Here is a 14,912-nt window from a genome sequence, read left to right on the forward strand (position 1 = left end):
CCTTCTGCTAAGAACTTAAATATATATCTAAGTGCCTAATTTTAGGCACAAGCTTTTGAAACGTTCAGCCACATTGGCCAGACAAGAAACCTGGGACACAGATTAATGACAATCCTGCATCTTGGCAGGGGCTTGGACTAGATCGGGTTAGGCAACCTGTGGCATGTGTGCTAAAGGCAGCATGCAAACTGATTTTCAGTGGCACCCAGACTGCCCAGGTCCTGGCCACCAGGCTGGGGGGCTCTGCATTTTAATTTAATTTTAAATGAAGCTTCTTAAACAATATAAAAACCTTATTTACTTTACATACAACAATAGTTTAGTTATAGATTATAAACTTATAGAAAGAGACCTTTTAAAAATGTTAAAATGTATTACAGGCACATGAAACCTTAAATTAGAGTGAATAAATGATGACTCGGCACACCACTTCTGAAAGGTTGCCAATCATAGACTCATAGACTCTAGGACTGGAAGGGACCTCGAGAGGTCATCGAGTCCCGTCCCCTGCCCTCATGGCAGGACCAAATACTGTCTAGACCATCCCCGATAGACATTTATCTAACCTACTCTTAAATATCTCCAGAGATGGAGATTCCACAACCTCCCTAGGCAATTTATTCCAGTGTTTAACTACCCTGACAGTTAGGAACTTTTTCCTAATGTCCAACCTAAATCTTCCTTGCTGCAGTTTAAGCCCATTGCTTCTTGTTCTATCATTAGAGGCTAAGGTGAACAAGTTTTCTCCCTCCTCCTGATGACACCCTTTTAGATAGCTGAAAACTGCTATCATGTCCCCTCTCAGTCTTCTCTTTTCCAAACTAAACAAACCCAATTCTTTCAGCCTTCCTTCATAGGTCATGTTCTCAAGACCTTTAATCAAGTTGCTCTTCTCTGGACCCTCTCCAATTTCTCCACATCTTTCTTGAAATGCGGTGCCCAGAACTGGACACAATACTCCAATTGAGGCCTAACCAGCGCAGAGTAGAGCGGAAGAATGACTTCTCGTATCTTGTTTACAACACACCTGTTAATGCATCCCAGAATACGTTTGCTTTTTTTGCAACAGCATCACACTGTTGACTCATATTTAGCTTGTGGTCCATTATGACTCCTAGATCTCTTTCTGCCATACTCCTTCCTAGAAAGTCTCTTCCCATTCTGTATGTGTGAAACTGATTGTTCCTTCCTAAGTGGAGCACTTTGCATTTGTCTTTACTGAACTTCATCCAGTTTACCTCAGACCATTTCTCCAATTTGTCCAGATCATGTTGAATTTTGACCCTGTCCTCCAAAGCAGTTGCAATCCCTCCCAGTTTGGTATCGTCCGCAAACTTAATAAGCGTACTTTCTATGCCAACATCTAAGTCGTTGATGAAGATATTGAACAGAGCCGGTCCCAAAACAGACCCCTGCGGAACCCCACTTGTTATACCTTTCCAGCAGGATTGGGAGCCATTAATAACTACTCTCTGAGTATGGTTATCCAGCCAGTTATGCACCCACCTTATAGTAGCCCCATCTAAATTGTATTTGCCTAGTTTACCGATAAGGATATCATGTGAGACCGTATCAAATGCCTTACTAAAGTCTAGGTATACCACATCCACCGCTTCTTCCTTATCCACAAGACTCGTTATCCTATCAAAGAAAGTGATCAGATTGGTTTGACACGATTTGTTCTTTACAAATCCATGCTGGCTATTCCCTATCAGCTTACCACCTTCCTAGTGTTTGCAGATGATTTCTTTAATTATTTGCTCCATTATCTTCCCTGGCACAGAAGTTAAACTAACTGGTCTGTAGTTTCCTGGGTTGTTTTTATTTCCCTTTTTATAGATGGGCACTGTATTTGCCCTTTTCCAGTCTTCTGGAATCTCTCCCGTCTCCCATGACTTTCCAAAGATAATAGCTAGAGGCTCAGATACCTCCTCTATTAACTCCTTGAGTATTCTAGGATGCATTTCATCAGGCCCTGGTGACTTGCAGGCATCTAACTTTTCTAAGTGATTTTTAACTTGCTCTTTTTTTATTTTATCTTCTAAACCTATCCCCTTCCCATAAGCATTCACTATGTTAGACATTCCTTCAGACTTCTCAGTGAAGACCGAAACAAAGAAGTCATTAAGCATCTCTGCCATTTCCAAGTTCCCTGTTACTGTTTCTCCCTCCTCACTGAGCAGTGGGCCTACCCTGTCCTTGGTCTTCCTCTTGCTTCTAATGTATTGATAAAAAGGCTTCTTGTTTCCCTTTATTCCCATAGCTAGTTTGAGCTCTATTTTGTGCCTTTGCCATTCTAATCTTGCCCCTGCATTTCTGTGTTGTTTGCCTATATTCATCCTTTGTAATCTGACCTAGTTTCCATTTTTTATATGACTCCTTTTTATTTTGTAGGTCATGCAAGATTTCGTGGTTAAGCCAAGGTGGTCTTTTGCCACATTTTCTATCTTTCCTACCCATTGGAATAGCTTGCTTTTGGGCCCCTAATAGCGTCCCTTTGAAAAACTGCCATCCTTCCTCAATTGTTTTTCCCCTCAGTCTTGATTCCCATGGGACCTTACCTATCAGGTCTCTGAGCTTACCAAAATCCGCCTTCCTGAAATCCATTGTCTCTATTTTGCTGTACTCCCTTCTACCCTTCCTTAGAATTGCAAACTCTATGATTTCATGATCACTTTCACCCAAGCTTCCTTCTACTTTCAAATTCTCAACAAGTTCCTCCCTATTTGTTAAAATCAAGTCTAGAACAGCTTCCCCCCTAGTAGCTTTCTCAACTGGACTAGATGACCCTTGCAGTCCCTTCTAGCCCTGTGGTGCTTTGACTCTAATATTTTGCAACACAGATAACTAGAATTAGGCATCTCGGGAGGAGATTTTGGAAGCTAGGCACAAGCTCCCATTGGCTTTCAGTGAGCCCTGGACATCTAACTGTCTTTGTGACTTTGAAAATCTCCCCCTAAATCTGTATCTAGATGCCTAAATAAGCGATCTGATTTTCAATGTTGCTGAACACTCACATATTCCGTTGACTTCAGTAGTTGCTCAGCACCATTTCAAATGAGGCCACTCATTCAGTTGTCTAAATATGGGTTTAGGCGTTGCACTTACCCAAAGATATTTTTTTAGTAAAAAGATACCTATCCAAGGTTCTAGGTGTACAAATAGAGCAGCAATTAAATCACAGCATAAGCATATACTGAATCAATGATAGCACCAGGTTGAAAACACAAGAGTTCCTGGCTCCCTGTCATATTTGACCTTGCTTCTCTCAAATATATGAATAATGCACAAATTACTGTTATATCATGTCATATTAGAAGGAGAACCACTTCTTAAGGCCCTGGCTCCTTTCCTCTCAAAAATATAACACAGCTCTGTCATCGGTTCCAATTTGCTGAGGACAAGTGTCCTAACGAGAGATAAGACACCAAACAATGACTTATGTAAATTGAACCAATATTGTTTAAGGTTAAGGCTTTATGTACTAAACGTAGATCTTGAATGACAATGTTTGAATTACAGGCAGCCCCTGTAGCTTTCAGAGTGTGATTCTCCTTGATTTTCATGCATGAAACCCTTGTATATTCATAGCGTACCATTTTGTATTAGCTGGAGTCTATGAGATATTATTTTCCAGGATGGTCCCAAAATATTAGTAATCTGTCTTCAAGGTTGTGAATGCATGAATCATTGTTGTAAAGTCTACGGTTGGAAGAAAAAAACCCAACAGCTTCCAAATAGGTCAGTGATTAAAAAATAAAAAGTCCGTTCTAATCTATGCTAAGTGTGGGCTTCCAGTTTCAGCTCATGGTCAAATATGGGTCCCTGTGTGTTCAAGATAAAACTCACCTACCCTAAGTCACTGAAGAGATGCTTCATATATTTCCCTCACCCTGAAAGCAGTTTATCTGCCTTCTTGCTGGAGGACCAATAGAGGCAAAGGGGTTTTCAGCTATCTCTGAGGAGTCATTCTGCATTTTCATTGAGCTATTCTGTCTATGGTTAGAGGACTATTATTGCAACTTGTTAACCACAAACACTGGCAGTCTGGCACTTACATGTCCCACATCCTCACAAGTTTACAAATTATCTATGACTAATGAAGTGGCAAGGGAGAATCCAGTGGAAAACTTGTTTTGATTCAGACTGAGCACATCATAGATTAGAGCATTTTTACATTCCTATTCTGCGGCTATGAGAGGCAAATCAATCATTCTTTTCCATTGCCATAGCATCAGAAAAATCCCATCCACTGGAACTGTTCAGAGTGGAGGGCAGCCTGCTGATCCTGACCGGCCTGAACTCTGCTGCACAGCGAGGTGTTCTCATAGCAAGGAATATCTATGTCTATTTTTGATGCAATGAAGATTGGATCTAGGCTGACTTAACTAGCAATGAGAGAGCAGTATCAGGCAAGAAGTTAGAAATATACCAAATTCTCTGGCTGAGTTTCATTCAATTTTGCTAAAGAAGGTCTTAGACAATTGTATCCTGTTACCTGAATACCCTTGCCCCCCAGTAAATGGTAAAGACCATGATGAGGAGGATTGTTAGCTTTATGAGGAGAGGATGCCAGTTGTTCTTAAAGAGGAAGTGTAGCTGCACAGGCTCTAGGAAAAACAAACAAACCCTCTTGCTTAATATCCTTGACATTTACTGCCCAGTCTCTATCCTTCTATTTTTAGCGAAGGTTACTAAGAAGATGGTACTGGCACAGCGCTAGCTGATCTTTATTTCATTATCAATTATTTACCAGTTTAGTTGTAGGCACGGGATTAGTACTGAGGTGCTATTCCTATCTGTAACTGGCAATTCCCTTCTAGAAATGTATGTATTTATTCTTATTAACAGGCATCTCTATGGCACATATTACTATTTTATGATGGGGAAGCACAGACATAGAGAGCATTGATGTGCCCAAACTAACATAGGACATTTGTGACACAGCTGGGAATAGCACTGAGATCTATCAGCTCTGAGTCTTGTCCTCTCCCCTAACCAAAAGATAAATCTTCTTTTTCTCCTGAAGTATCCATGTTGGTTTTATTGAATCTATCATCTGCATTTGACAGTACTGACCACTGGTTTTCCATATAGGGTCCCATCTTATCATTTTTCCTGTTCAATGTGTGCGTATAGCCACAAGGGACAATGTAAGATGTTTGGTCCCGCAGTATCAGTTATATAGCTGACACTCAGAACCATATCTGTTTTTACTCAAACCTAGAAACTATGCTCACTCTGCTTGCCTTGTGTCTGACAGAGGTGAGTAAGCAAATAGAAACAAACTGGCTTAGGTTCAAACCAGCGCCACTTCCATCTTATCTGAGTGTGGTTTGTTGAAGATGCCTTCTACTGGAGATATATAGCTGAGCTTTGCATTTCACTTGTGGTCTTGGGATCATTTTTGAGACATCATTGCTTTTAGAGTCCCCGGTAATAGCTTTGGCATACAGTGCATTTTCCCCTTAAAATGGGACAGGAGGCTGCAACCATGCCTGTCTGGTGCAGACCTTACCACAGCAATCAGCACATTTGTAACCTCCAGGCAGGAATTACTGCAACATGCTCTACTTGGGGGCTAAAGGACTCAGGAGTTAGAGCAGACTGCAACGGGTTGTATCTGTGAGCCATTATGAGTACATAACATCCTTGCTCGGCATTCTGTGTTGACTTCTTATTTGTTTCCAGTCATAGTTTAAGGGATGGTTATGATCTAGAAAGTCATAACTGTTACCTCAGGGATGCCCTTCTGTCCCATTCATCCATGCTGCTGGTTCCTGGGATTAAACACTCCAGGGTGGCAGTAGGGTGTTCTTAGACCTGCTGCCTCCAGTTGTCTTCCATAACTCAAATTTGTTGAGTTTGTTCATGACGGTGAGATCAGTTTACCTAGTTTAGCTCTTGAGTGATATTAAGGAATCATAAGGAATGGGGTGATTTGGTTAGTAAGCCTGAGTTCTATTTTCTTATTAGCCACTGTGCTTCAAAAATGTAAGGCTGAAAGGTGCCCACTGGTGATAAACATATAGTATGTAGGGAGTCAATCATGCACTCCCATGGTAAAACCTACAGAGAAGGAAAACTGAGAGATTCCCCATATGCAGTTTCCTACAGATTATTCTTTGTGGAAGAAGCAGTAGGTCTAGACCCAAACTCTGGGGAATCCACATCAGGTCAGGACATCCATTCAGAGACCCTGTGCTTCTGCATTAGCTCCAAGAGCTTTAGCTTTCCTCCAGTTCCTAGTAGCGCAGGTCCCACAATTCCTTCTTCTGCCACTGCCTCCTTCTGGCACCCGTCTAGCCTCTAGGCACACCTATACACATGTAATGAAATGGGAGTTCTGCGGCTGCTGTGAGGTTCCTGTGGAATTCTGGGGGTGATGAATGTCCTCCTTGCCATACCTTCCTACCCCTCTCCTTCCCCAGATGAGCAGCCTTGGGCCTATAGAGATGGATCCACAGGGTCTGAGGCAGCGGGGATCGTGCACTGATCCACACCTGATCCAAGTGAGGTGAGACGCAGGCACAGAGGTTCCCCTCCTGTGCATACCTAGGGAAAAGATTTGCCATTTAAGCTATTCTACCTCTATTTTGCAGTCTAATACAGGAAGAGTGGTAATGCACACAATCACTGGTGTGATCATGAGAGATGGAAACAGAGAACTGCCTTGTAAAATGATTGTGTTCCAGGCTTCCTGCAATAACATAACTTTCTTCACTCACTAAGGAAAAAAATAATTTGGAATAGCACATCATAATCTCTTCAGAAAAAAATTAAACCTATGAAAATAACTAGTTAACATTGCATTCTATACATCATACTGTTTGAATACATCTTCAAAACAATATTTCTTACATAAATGGTGGAATTGCTGAATCAAGGCATGTTACTGATTTTTAGACTATGCTATCAAAATACAATTAATGATGCTTTTTAGCATTCTACACTTGTTAGTAGTCTAGATTAGTAACGGCCACTTAAATATAATAAAATGTACTCTAGTTGATGAACATCATGATTTCCTACTACACCAAGGGGAAGCAAATTGAGAGAATTTATAAATTGAACACAAAGCAAGCCCTAAAAATTAATTTGTTGTCTAGTTCTTGACTATTATACTAAGGTCTGAGAGCCTCTAAAAATAATTTTTAGAAGTAAATACTCAGTTTCTTTGCATCCCTATCTAGTAAGATAGTAGATTATGTAAACTACAACAATCTAAAGCAGTGCAAACTTCTTGAGCCCAGAAAACCATTATCATTCTCCCCCAACATTCACTGACTGCCAATAGTTGTATTCATTTTAATATCAAAATATTCACACCCATCATGTCACCCCTGGAGTCTTCCTGGACTGCTGCAGAAGCAGAAACTAGTATTTTTTTTTTAGGCTGGAGTGGAAGATGCAAATTGCTTTGGCTAATAGCTTCTAGAACACCTACAATATACTGAGTGTCAAATCACTGGCCCTGATAAGTCTGCTTTGCAGTATTCCAGCTCCGTGTCCCCTCCAAAATCATAGCTCCAGTCATAGGGGATGTTCCAGAAGGAAGAAGGGACGAGGTCAGAATATACCCTGATTCAGAAATTCTCAATATCCACAACAGCACCTTAAAGGCCATTGTAGGTAGTGATAAACTAGAGAAGTCTTGAGGCAGCTCTAACTTATGCTGAAGGTCAAACTGTCTCCCGACAGCCCTAAGGATATAGCCACTTTTTCCCTGTTGCAACTTAGTCCTGAATTGATCACAGCTCAGACAGACCCAAGATTAAGATGCTGGGTTATTTTTTCAGGGGCAAAGGATGAATCTTTAGAGAGGGCACCTTGTTATAGTCTCCTCCAGGACCTATCTTAAAGTCCCCCTACTATCTGGTGTAATTCTGGTGCATTACAAAGGCAAAGTGAGCCTGGCAGGGATGGTAACCGTAGCAGGAGATAAACTTGATCATAGGCAGGGAAACCACACACAGAGATCCTAACTGTGTGTGTGTGCGTGTGTGCGTGCGTGCGTGCGCGCGGGTGGGTGTGCGTGCCCAGGCATGCATACTGACCATTTGTTGGCTAGCTCCTATAAACATAATAATTTGGGAAAACCCTTGTAATGACCCATTGTAAATTATTCCATTAAGAAAGCTAATGCAGCACTGCCATCCTCAACATATAAAAAATCAAGAGATTAGTATAAAATACATGAGGGTTTTTGGTTTGGTTTTGTTTGTTTTAAATCACATTTTGGACCTGTCGTGTGACTCCTGCCTTTTGAACTTGTAAATCTAAAGATCTTGACACCCATTAGTGTGCACATGTTTCAGAGTGCAAATTGAACCTGAAATAAACACAACAATGCAAGGGGACTTCCCCACCCATTGTACTTCACTTCCTTGGGTTGTGCTGGAATCATCACATTACCCCCAGTCTTAGTGCACCATAATGAAGCTGGAGAAGGATAAGAGCATGCAGCTTCTAGTGGCCAGAAGTAGGGACTACAGGCAGTTCAGCTTCTAATTCCTGAGTTGTCTCCTCGCCTTGCAGTTTCTCATGTGGTTATGAGAAAAATTGCAACACCTTCAGTAATCTTATCAGTTTGCAGCTCTCTTGTAGAAGTTAACTATATATTCAGTCAGATTGTGTATCAGAGGGAGAAAGATAGTCCTTACCACTGTTGTACACAGGCCTAACCTTGCACTCTACCACTAGGATCGGTTGTGCAAAGCCTGCCTGACCAAAAAAAATTATGGAGAAGAGTCATGGAAAAAAAATGTATGACTGTGGTATGCAACTTAATGGGAGACTAAGAGAGGGAATTTGAGAAGTGATTGATGTTACTGGATATCTAGGGCCTGATACTTCTGATTCTTTGCTCCTGCACCAAACACATCAATGGAAATGGGACCCATATTTGTGTTCCTGGTAACAGCCTGTTCAGGAGTGTGACTAGTTCTCAGAAAACACTAAGTTAGCCTCAGGGTTTCTCTTAATTTATGTTCTGGCTGCAAGAGCCCCTTATGGGCCATTTCCGAGCTTGGAATAGCTGGCAGCATTATTTTGTGTGGGTGGGGAAATACTGGCTCTGAAGACATGCATTAAAATCCTGGCTTAGTCCGCAAGCTTGCAATTTTGCATGACTGGTACTTTCTGCTTAACAAAAATCCATAGTGGGTTAGCTGACATGTCTTGATAGAGCTATTATGGTAAACTTGTACAATGTCTGCTGACAGAATGGGCCAGTTTCACCCCAGTGCGTCTCAGAGGGAATGTTGTCAGTACATTGGGAGTCACCAGTTGGCAGGGCAGGTGGCATGACATTGTTGTCTGTCTTTCCCTATGGGTTTCACTAGAGAAAAGCATCTTTAAAAATTCAGCCAGAAAACATAGGAACCACTCCAGCAAAGGCTATCCAAGGGATCACTGAACCAAGGCATCAAACATTGTTAAAGAAAGCAAAAATCAGACTTCAAAGTCATCTCACTCTAGAATCCATGATAACACAAAGATTCATCTTTATCAAAGGTAAGGGTCCCTGGGCAGTTGGACCCTGTTTGTTAATATTCTGCTCTTGTTCTTGCAGGGCCGCCCAGAGGATTCAGGGGACCTGGGGGTCTTCGGCAGCGGGTCCCCCGTTGCTGAATTGCCATCGAAGACCCGGCTCTTCGGCAGTGGGTCCCGGGGCGGAAGGACCCCCCGTTGCCGAATTGCCGCCAAAGACCCGGAGCGGAAGAAGCTCCGGGGTCCCGGGCCCCATGAGAGTTTTCTGGGGGAGCCAGGCCCCACGAGTGAAGGACCCTGTTCCAGGGCCCCGAAAAACTCTCGTGGGGGCCCCTGTGGGGCCTGGGGCAAATTGCCCCACTTACCCCTCCCCCCACACCCCGGGCAGCCCTGTTTTCTTGTCCCCAGCATTCTGCAGCAGTACTGACATGAAAGTTCCATTATAGGGAAAAAGTAGCAGCACAATTGTGCTATTTGTGCTTGTTTGCTTATGACTAGAGCGGCTCAAATCACATTTGGATCTGGATTCAAAACACCTTCATGTTCATGAGTAATTTATTTACATCCAGGGGCTAGTGTATTATAGGGATAGAGACTGTTTGCAGAGTTCAGATTTTGATCTGGGTTCTGACTGTGAGCACCCCCCTAAGTTTGGGGGTGTTTGGATCTGGGGTTAGAGCAGGGCTGGCTCCAGGGGTTTTGCTGCTCCAAGCAGCCAAATAAAATAAAATAAAATAAATAAAGCTGCAATTGCGATCTGCAGCATTTCAGCAGGGGGTCCTTCACTCCGACCGAATTGCAGTCGAACAGCTGGACCTGCCACCCCTCTCCGGAGTGGCCACCCCAAGCACCTGCTTGCTAAGCTGGTGCCTGGAGCCAGCTCTGGGTTTAAGGTCAGACTCCTGTCTAGCTCTGATATAAGAAAACAAGATAATAAAATGTGCTTTCTCTGTTAGTAAGCTATATTCAGTAAGAATATACTGAGTATGTCATAAGTAGCTGTGTTTCATAACATTCTCATTATCTGAGATTTATTAAAAAAAATCCTAGTCTCTTGAAAGGCGAAGTTTGAGAATATGTTCCTCTATTTAGAGAATCCAGTGTTATAATAGTGATTGCTCTAAAGACTACATCAACTTAAACCCTCTGCAAAAGACCTCTTGTATTTTATGCCTTGTTATCTATTTCAGGTCTTCATTTGCCTAATTATTACTCTGAGGCTGGCAGAAATTTTCCCTGCAGCGCTCAGCTCTGCTGACTGCAGAGACCCTACCTGGCACACTAAGTTAGTGCGTCAGCATTCTAGGTAGAAATGAATGAAAAATCAATCAGGGCAACTGCAGTGGTAGCCTATAGAACTCTAACCTACTTTGTGCATGGTTCCCAACATTTCACTGTATACTTAGGCACCCTTTAAAATGGTAAGTGGATCTGAAATAAAATATACCTTTTGTGATCTGTCTGACAAATATTCTGTCATCTTTTCTGTTTGGATCAAGTAAACTTAACACCCAGTTTGCTACGCTAACTTGCAGCCTGGACTAAAATGCCATGAAAATACGATTTACTTGCTAAGGATTCATTTGTTTTGGTTTGTATTATACAATATATGGTTATAGACTAGATCATTGTTACTTGCATTAATAGACCAATATGGAGTAGTTTTGGAAAACCAAAAGTACACTAAAACATTTTTAGAAGCACAGTTATTGCTTACTATTTTGTGTATGTTTATGTGTACTTGTATATGTTCATATCTGCACTTCTGCATAGATAGAGTTAAATATTTTTTGATTTCTAGTTTAATTTAAAGGGATGTAAGTAACTCTAATGAGAAAAGCTTTAGTCTTTATGTCTAAAATACTAGCTACTGTAACTTTTTCAGCAGAGAGGGTTAAATATTTTATAGATCCGTTATACCATGATCAGGCTGTAACAAGTTGTGCAGCGCAACACTAAAGATTTCCAAAATTCACAAGCCTTTTTGTATGTGATGCTCTCACAGTGAAGAAGATTCTTTTGGCTATAAAAAATGAAGAGTCTGCTCTTTCTGGTGCTGATTTCTATCTGCTGGGCTGAACATACTGGCAACTACACTCTGGAGCATGACAGAATTATTCACATCCAAGGTAAGGAAATACAGATATATGCAACAGAAATTACCAATACATTAATAATCCTCAGAGATATTGTTGTGCTTAATGTTTCTTAATTTTCAGTCCTGCTGCACTGCCTGTTTTTTTTTTACACTGTTAATATTGAGCCCTTTTTCTTCTGTTCTATTGCATTATTATACTCTTACAGAAATTTTGGAAAATGAAAGTTGCATTGCTTACTTTTAACAGCAGTTAGTCAATCATTGCAATAATTTGTGAGTAAAAGCCAGCATATTTAAAAAAAAAATAGAATGCAGTCTGAAGTAATTAGCAATGCAGCAGATTTAAATACCTTTACTTTATTATGGCATAAATATGATTTAAGGCTGGCTCATACCAAATCTTCACATCACAGATTATGATAATGGCTGATTAATATTTAGAAAGACAGTGAAATGAAATCAGAATCAGGCAACAAAAATGTCAGAAAAAATAGCTTACCCCAAAATAAATATTTCCTTCCACATAGCTCTAATTAATGTGTAGAGTTATTCTGCCCCTCTGCATAATCTTGTTGGGTTCATTCGAATCCTAAATCTTAGAGCTGTATCAGGATTTGAGTCTGCAGCACAATGCAGATGTTTTTTCAGTCCCAGCTTCAGTTGTTGAGGGTCATCCTGCATGAGGAAAGGCAGGACATTTATGCCATAAGGACAGGCAGAGATATGCCTTCCCTCATGTTTACTAGCACTGGTTTAGATAATAGCTCTAACATATAAATTTTGCAGAATTAAGAAACGTGGTGTTTTACTGCTCTGTGTGTGTGAGAGGGGGAGGGGGAGAGAGAGAGGGAAAAAAAAGTTTGGTGCCTTTTTCTTACTACTCATCAAATTATGTTATTTGAGCTTCCTTATAAAAGTAAAATATCAAGTTAAGGCTCGATACTGAGAAGTGCAGAGCACTTGCAATTCCCAATGACTTTCCAGGGATTTGTAAGTGCTTTGCACCTATTAGGACCAAGCCCTTATATCTTCAAGGTCAAATAAGAGTCACTGAGAGCTGGTTTCACTATAAAGATATTCATGCTATGAAGGTCAAAGAAATATGCAAATCAAACTGAAGACATAATGGTACTGTGACACAGTGGGCATTCATTCCCAAAAGTGAATTTTATATTTGACATTGATGTCTAATTAATGTTAAAGTCTTCCTTTCTCATCATAACACTTCATTGCTTCATAGCACTGGACTTTTATTTATTTTTTTGAAGATCACCCTTAGTGCTGAAGCAAACATTTAAACAAAACCAAAGGCAGCTCTACCTAAATTTCACCTCTTAAAATTGCTTATTCACCTACTACTTTGAGTTTATTTTTCAAACTGTACAATTCACTTATTGTCAGTCTCTCTGCTTACAATCAACTCAGTCTATGAAAGGATATAGTAGGATAGTTCAAAGCTGGCAAAACATCTGCTAAACCTCTTTCCCCCACAAAATCTGAGCTCTTCCACTTTCAATTCACCTCCTCAGAATAAAGCCTGAGTAATTATTATAGTCCAGCTTTACTACGAGCCCTGAAGTTCAGCTGATTCAGGCTCTCTAAGACCAAGTGGGAGAGTAAATTTCACAGTTGAGGGTCATCCACTGAAAATGCCCTAACCCCACTTGTGGATGTACACAACATCAAGGGACTTTATTTAGCTGTTGCACATCATCTGAACTGAATGGTCAGTATAGAGCACAGAGAAGGTGAATGAGATAATATCTTTTATTGGACCAATTTCTGTTGGTGAGAGAGACCACTACACTGCATAGTATAGAACACAAGCAGTGAAGTGACTCCTAAGATACACAGGATGCAAATTGTAAAGGGCATAATAGGTTAGACTGCACACCTGATGTTTTTACAATTAACTATTATTTTGTTAATTTATTTGTATTCTGGTAGTGCCCAGAGGCTCCATTTAGGGTTGGAACTACATTCTGCCTAGAGCTGCACAACACATGAAAAGATCCAGACCTAGAAACAAGATGGAAGTTAGTTCAGGCTCTGGAGCATATGGGTAAAATGCTACATGCAAAAAGCACCACCAAATAAAGGAGGCAGTGGCATTCTTCAGCACAGCTGAAGTCTCTGAAAGGTTTACAGTACTGTTGTCATAGGGAGCAATGCACAGGAGTACTCCAGTCTGGAGATGACAAAGTTCTGGATAACTGTAGCAGGGTCCACATTGAAAAGGAAAGGTTGCAACCTTCCAGCTGACACTGGATGGAGAAAAGTGCTCTTGGCCACTGCTGCTGTCTGAAAACCAGAAACTGCACAGAATGTTTAACAGGATCTCTCAGCTGTGAACTTTTAATTACAAAGGTCAGGCATACCCCCTACAATCAAAGGGCGAGAAATAATCTCTGCTATTTCTTTTTGTTGCTTCCCCTAGCCAATCAACATAATGTCTGGGCCAATTCTGCTCTCAGTTATGCTAGTGAAAATCCAGAATAACTCCATTTACTTCAATGGAGTTACTTTAGATTTATGCTGGCATAGCTGAGATCAGAATCAGTCCTTCTGTCTTTTGTGGGTTCAGCCAGCTAACTCTGATTGAAGTCCCAGTCAGGATGGGGAAATCCAAGCAACTGCATCATATCTAGCCAATCACAGAGCTGTTAATAGCTATTCTATCAACTACGTAGCTAGTTATCTCAAAAGATAGTGGGCCAGACTCTTCTCTCAATTACAATGGTTTCAGTGTAACTTGATTGACTTCAGTGGATCTACTCCTTATTTATACTAGTATAACTGAGAGCAGACTTTGGCCTGATATTGTAAGGAAGCTGCTAATAGAATATACACACTATAGCGGTGGCCTTAGAGAGAGCATCTCTTCTCCTGTAGGCCTTTGGTTCAGCTCTATCCCAGCTCATTAGTGACCAAAAATCACACAATTCAGATAACTGAGCATGGCCTATTCACTGAGTTATCAGTTTGTTTCTTAATAGGCAGATGGCCCCATTATAAAAATTCCACTACAATGTTACTAATTAGCCTCATTGTTGATTGCTTCATCCTAGAGGCCTCACATTAAACTGGTAAAAGAGAGAATTTACCTTTAGAGATGATCCTCCATGAAAGGTCTGCCACTCAGAAGCAAGTCAGCGTAGGGAAATATGTTATACTGCTACCCAGATACTACCTGCTCCATTGACAGCGGACTCCAGTCTCCAAGGCTGTTGATCTGCCACCACCAGTAACATTACTTCTGAATTCTACAACGAAGAATGAGCAAGTTGAGTTAATACTTCAATTTAAGCAAGGGTTAGCAGAG

General features: G+C 41.0%; 1 protein-coding gene across 4 annotated transcripts in view; it reads left to right on the forward strand.

The window, feature by feature from the left end:
• Window positions 1-14,912, forward strand: part of HAPLN1 (hyaluronan and proteoglycan link protein 1) — a 103,379-nt gene that overhangs the window by 31,884 nt on the left and 56,583 nt on the right. For 3 of the 4 annotated variants that reach the window (XM_030567733.1, XM_030567736.1, XM_030567735.1), the window contains exon 2: window positions 11,498-11,621. In XM_030567733.1, coding sequence (XP_030423593.1) covers window positions 11,525-11,621 — 97 coding nt within the window. In that variant the 5' untranslated portion in view covers window positions 11,498-11,524. Of the gene's footprint in view, window positions 1-10,850; window positions 10,914-11,497; window positions 11,622-14,912 lie in introns of those variants that run through there. The other variant, XM_030567734.1, reaches the window with a different exon arrangement.

The sequence above is a fragment of the Gopherus evgoodei genome, chromosome 6 (genome assembly GCF_007399415.2).
Source record: "Gopherus evgoodei ecotype Sinaloan lineage chromosome 6, rGopEvg1_v1.p, whole genome shotgun sequence".
NCBI classification, from domain to species: domain Eukaryota; kingdom Metazoa; phylum Chordata; order Testudines; family Testudinidae; genus Gopherus; species Gopherus evgoodei.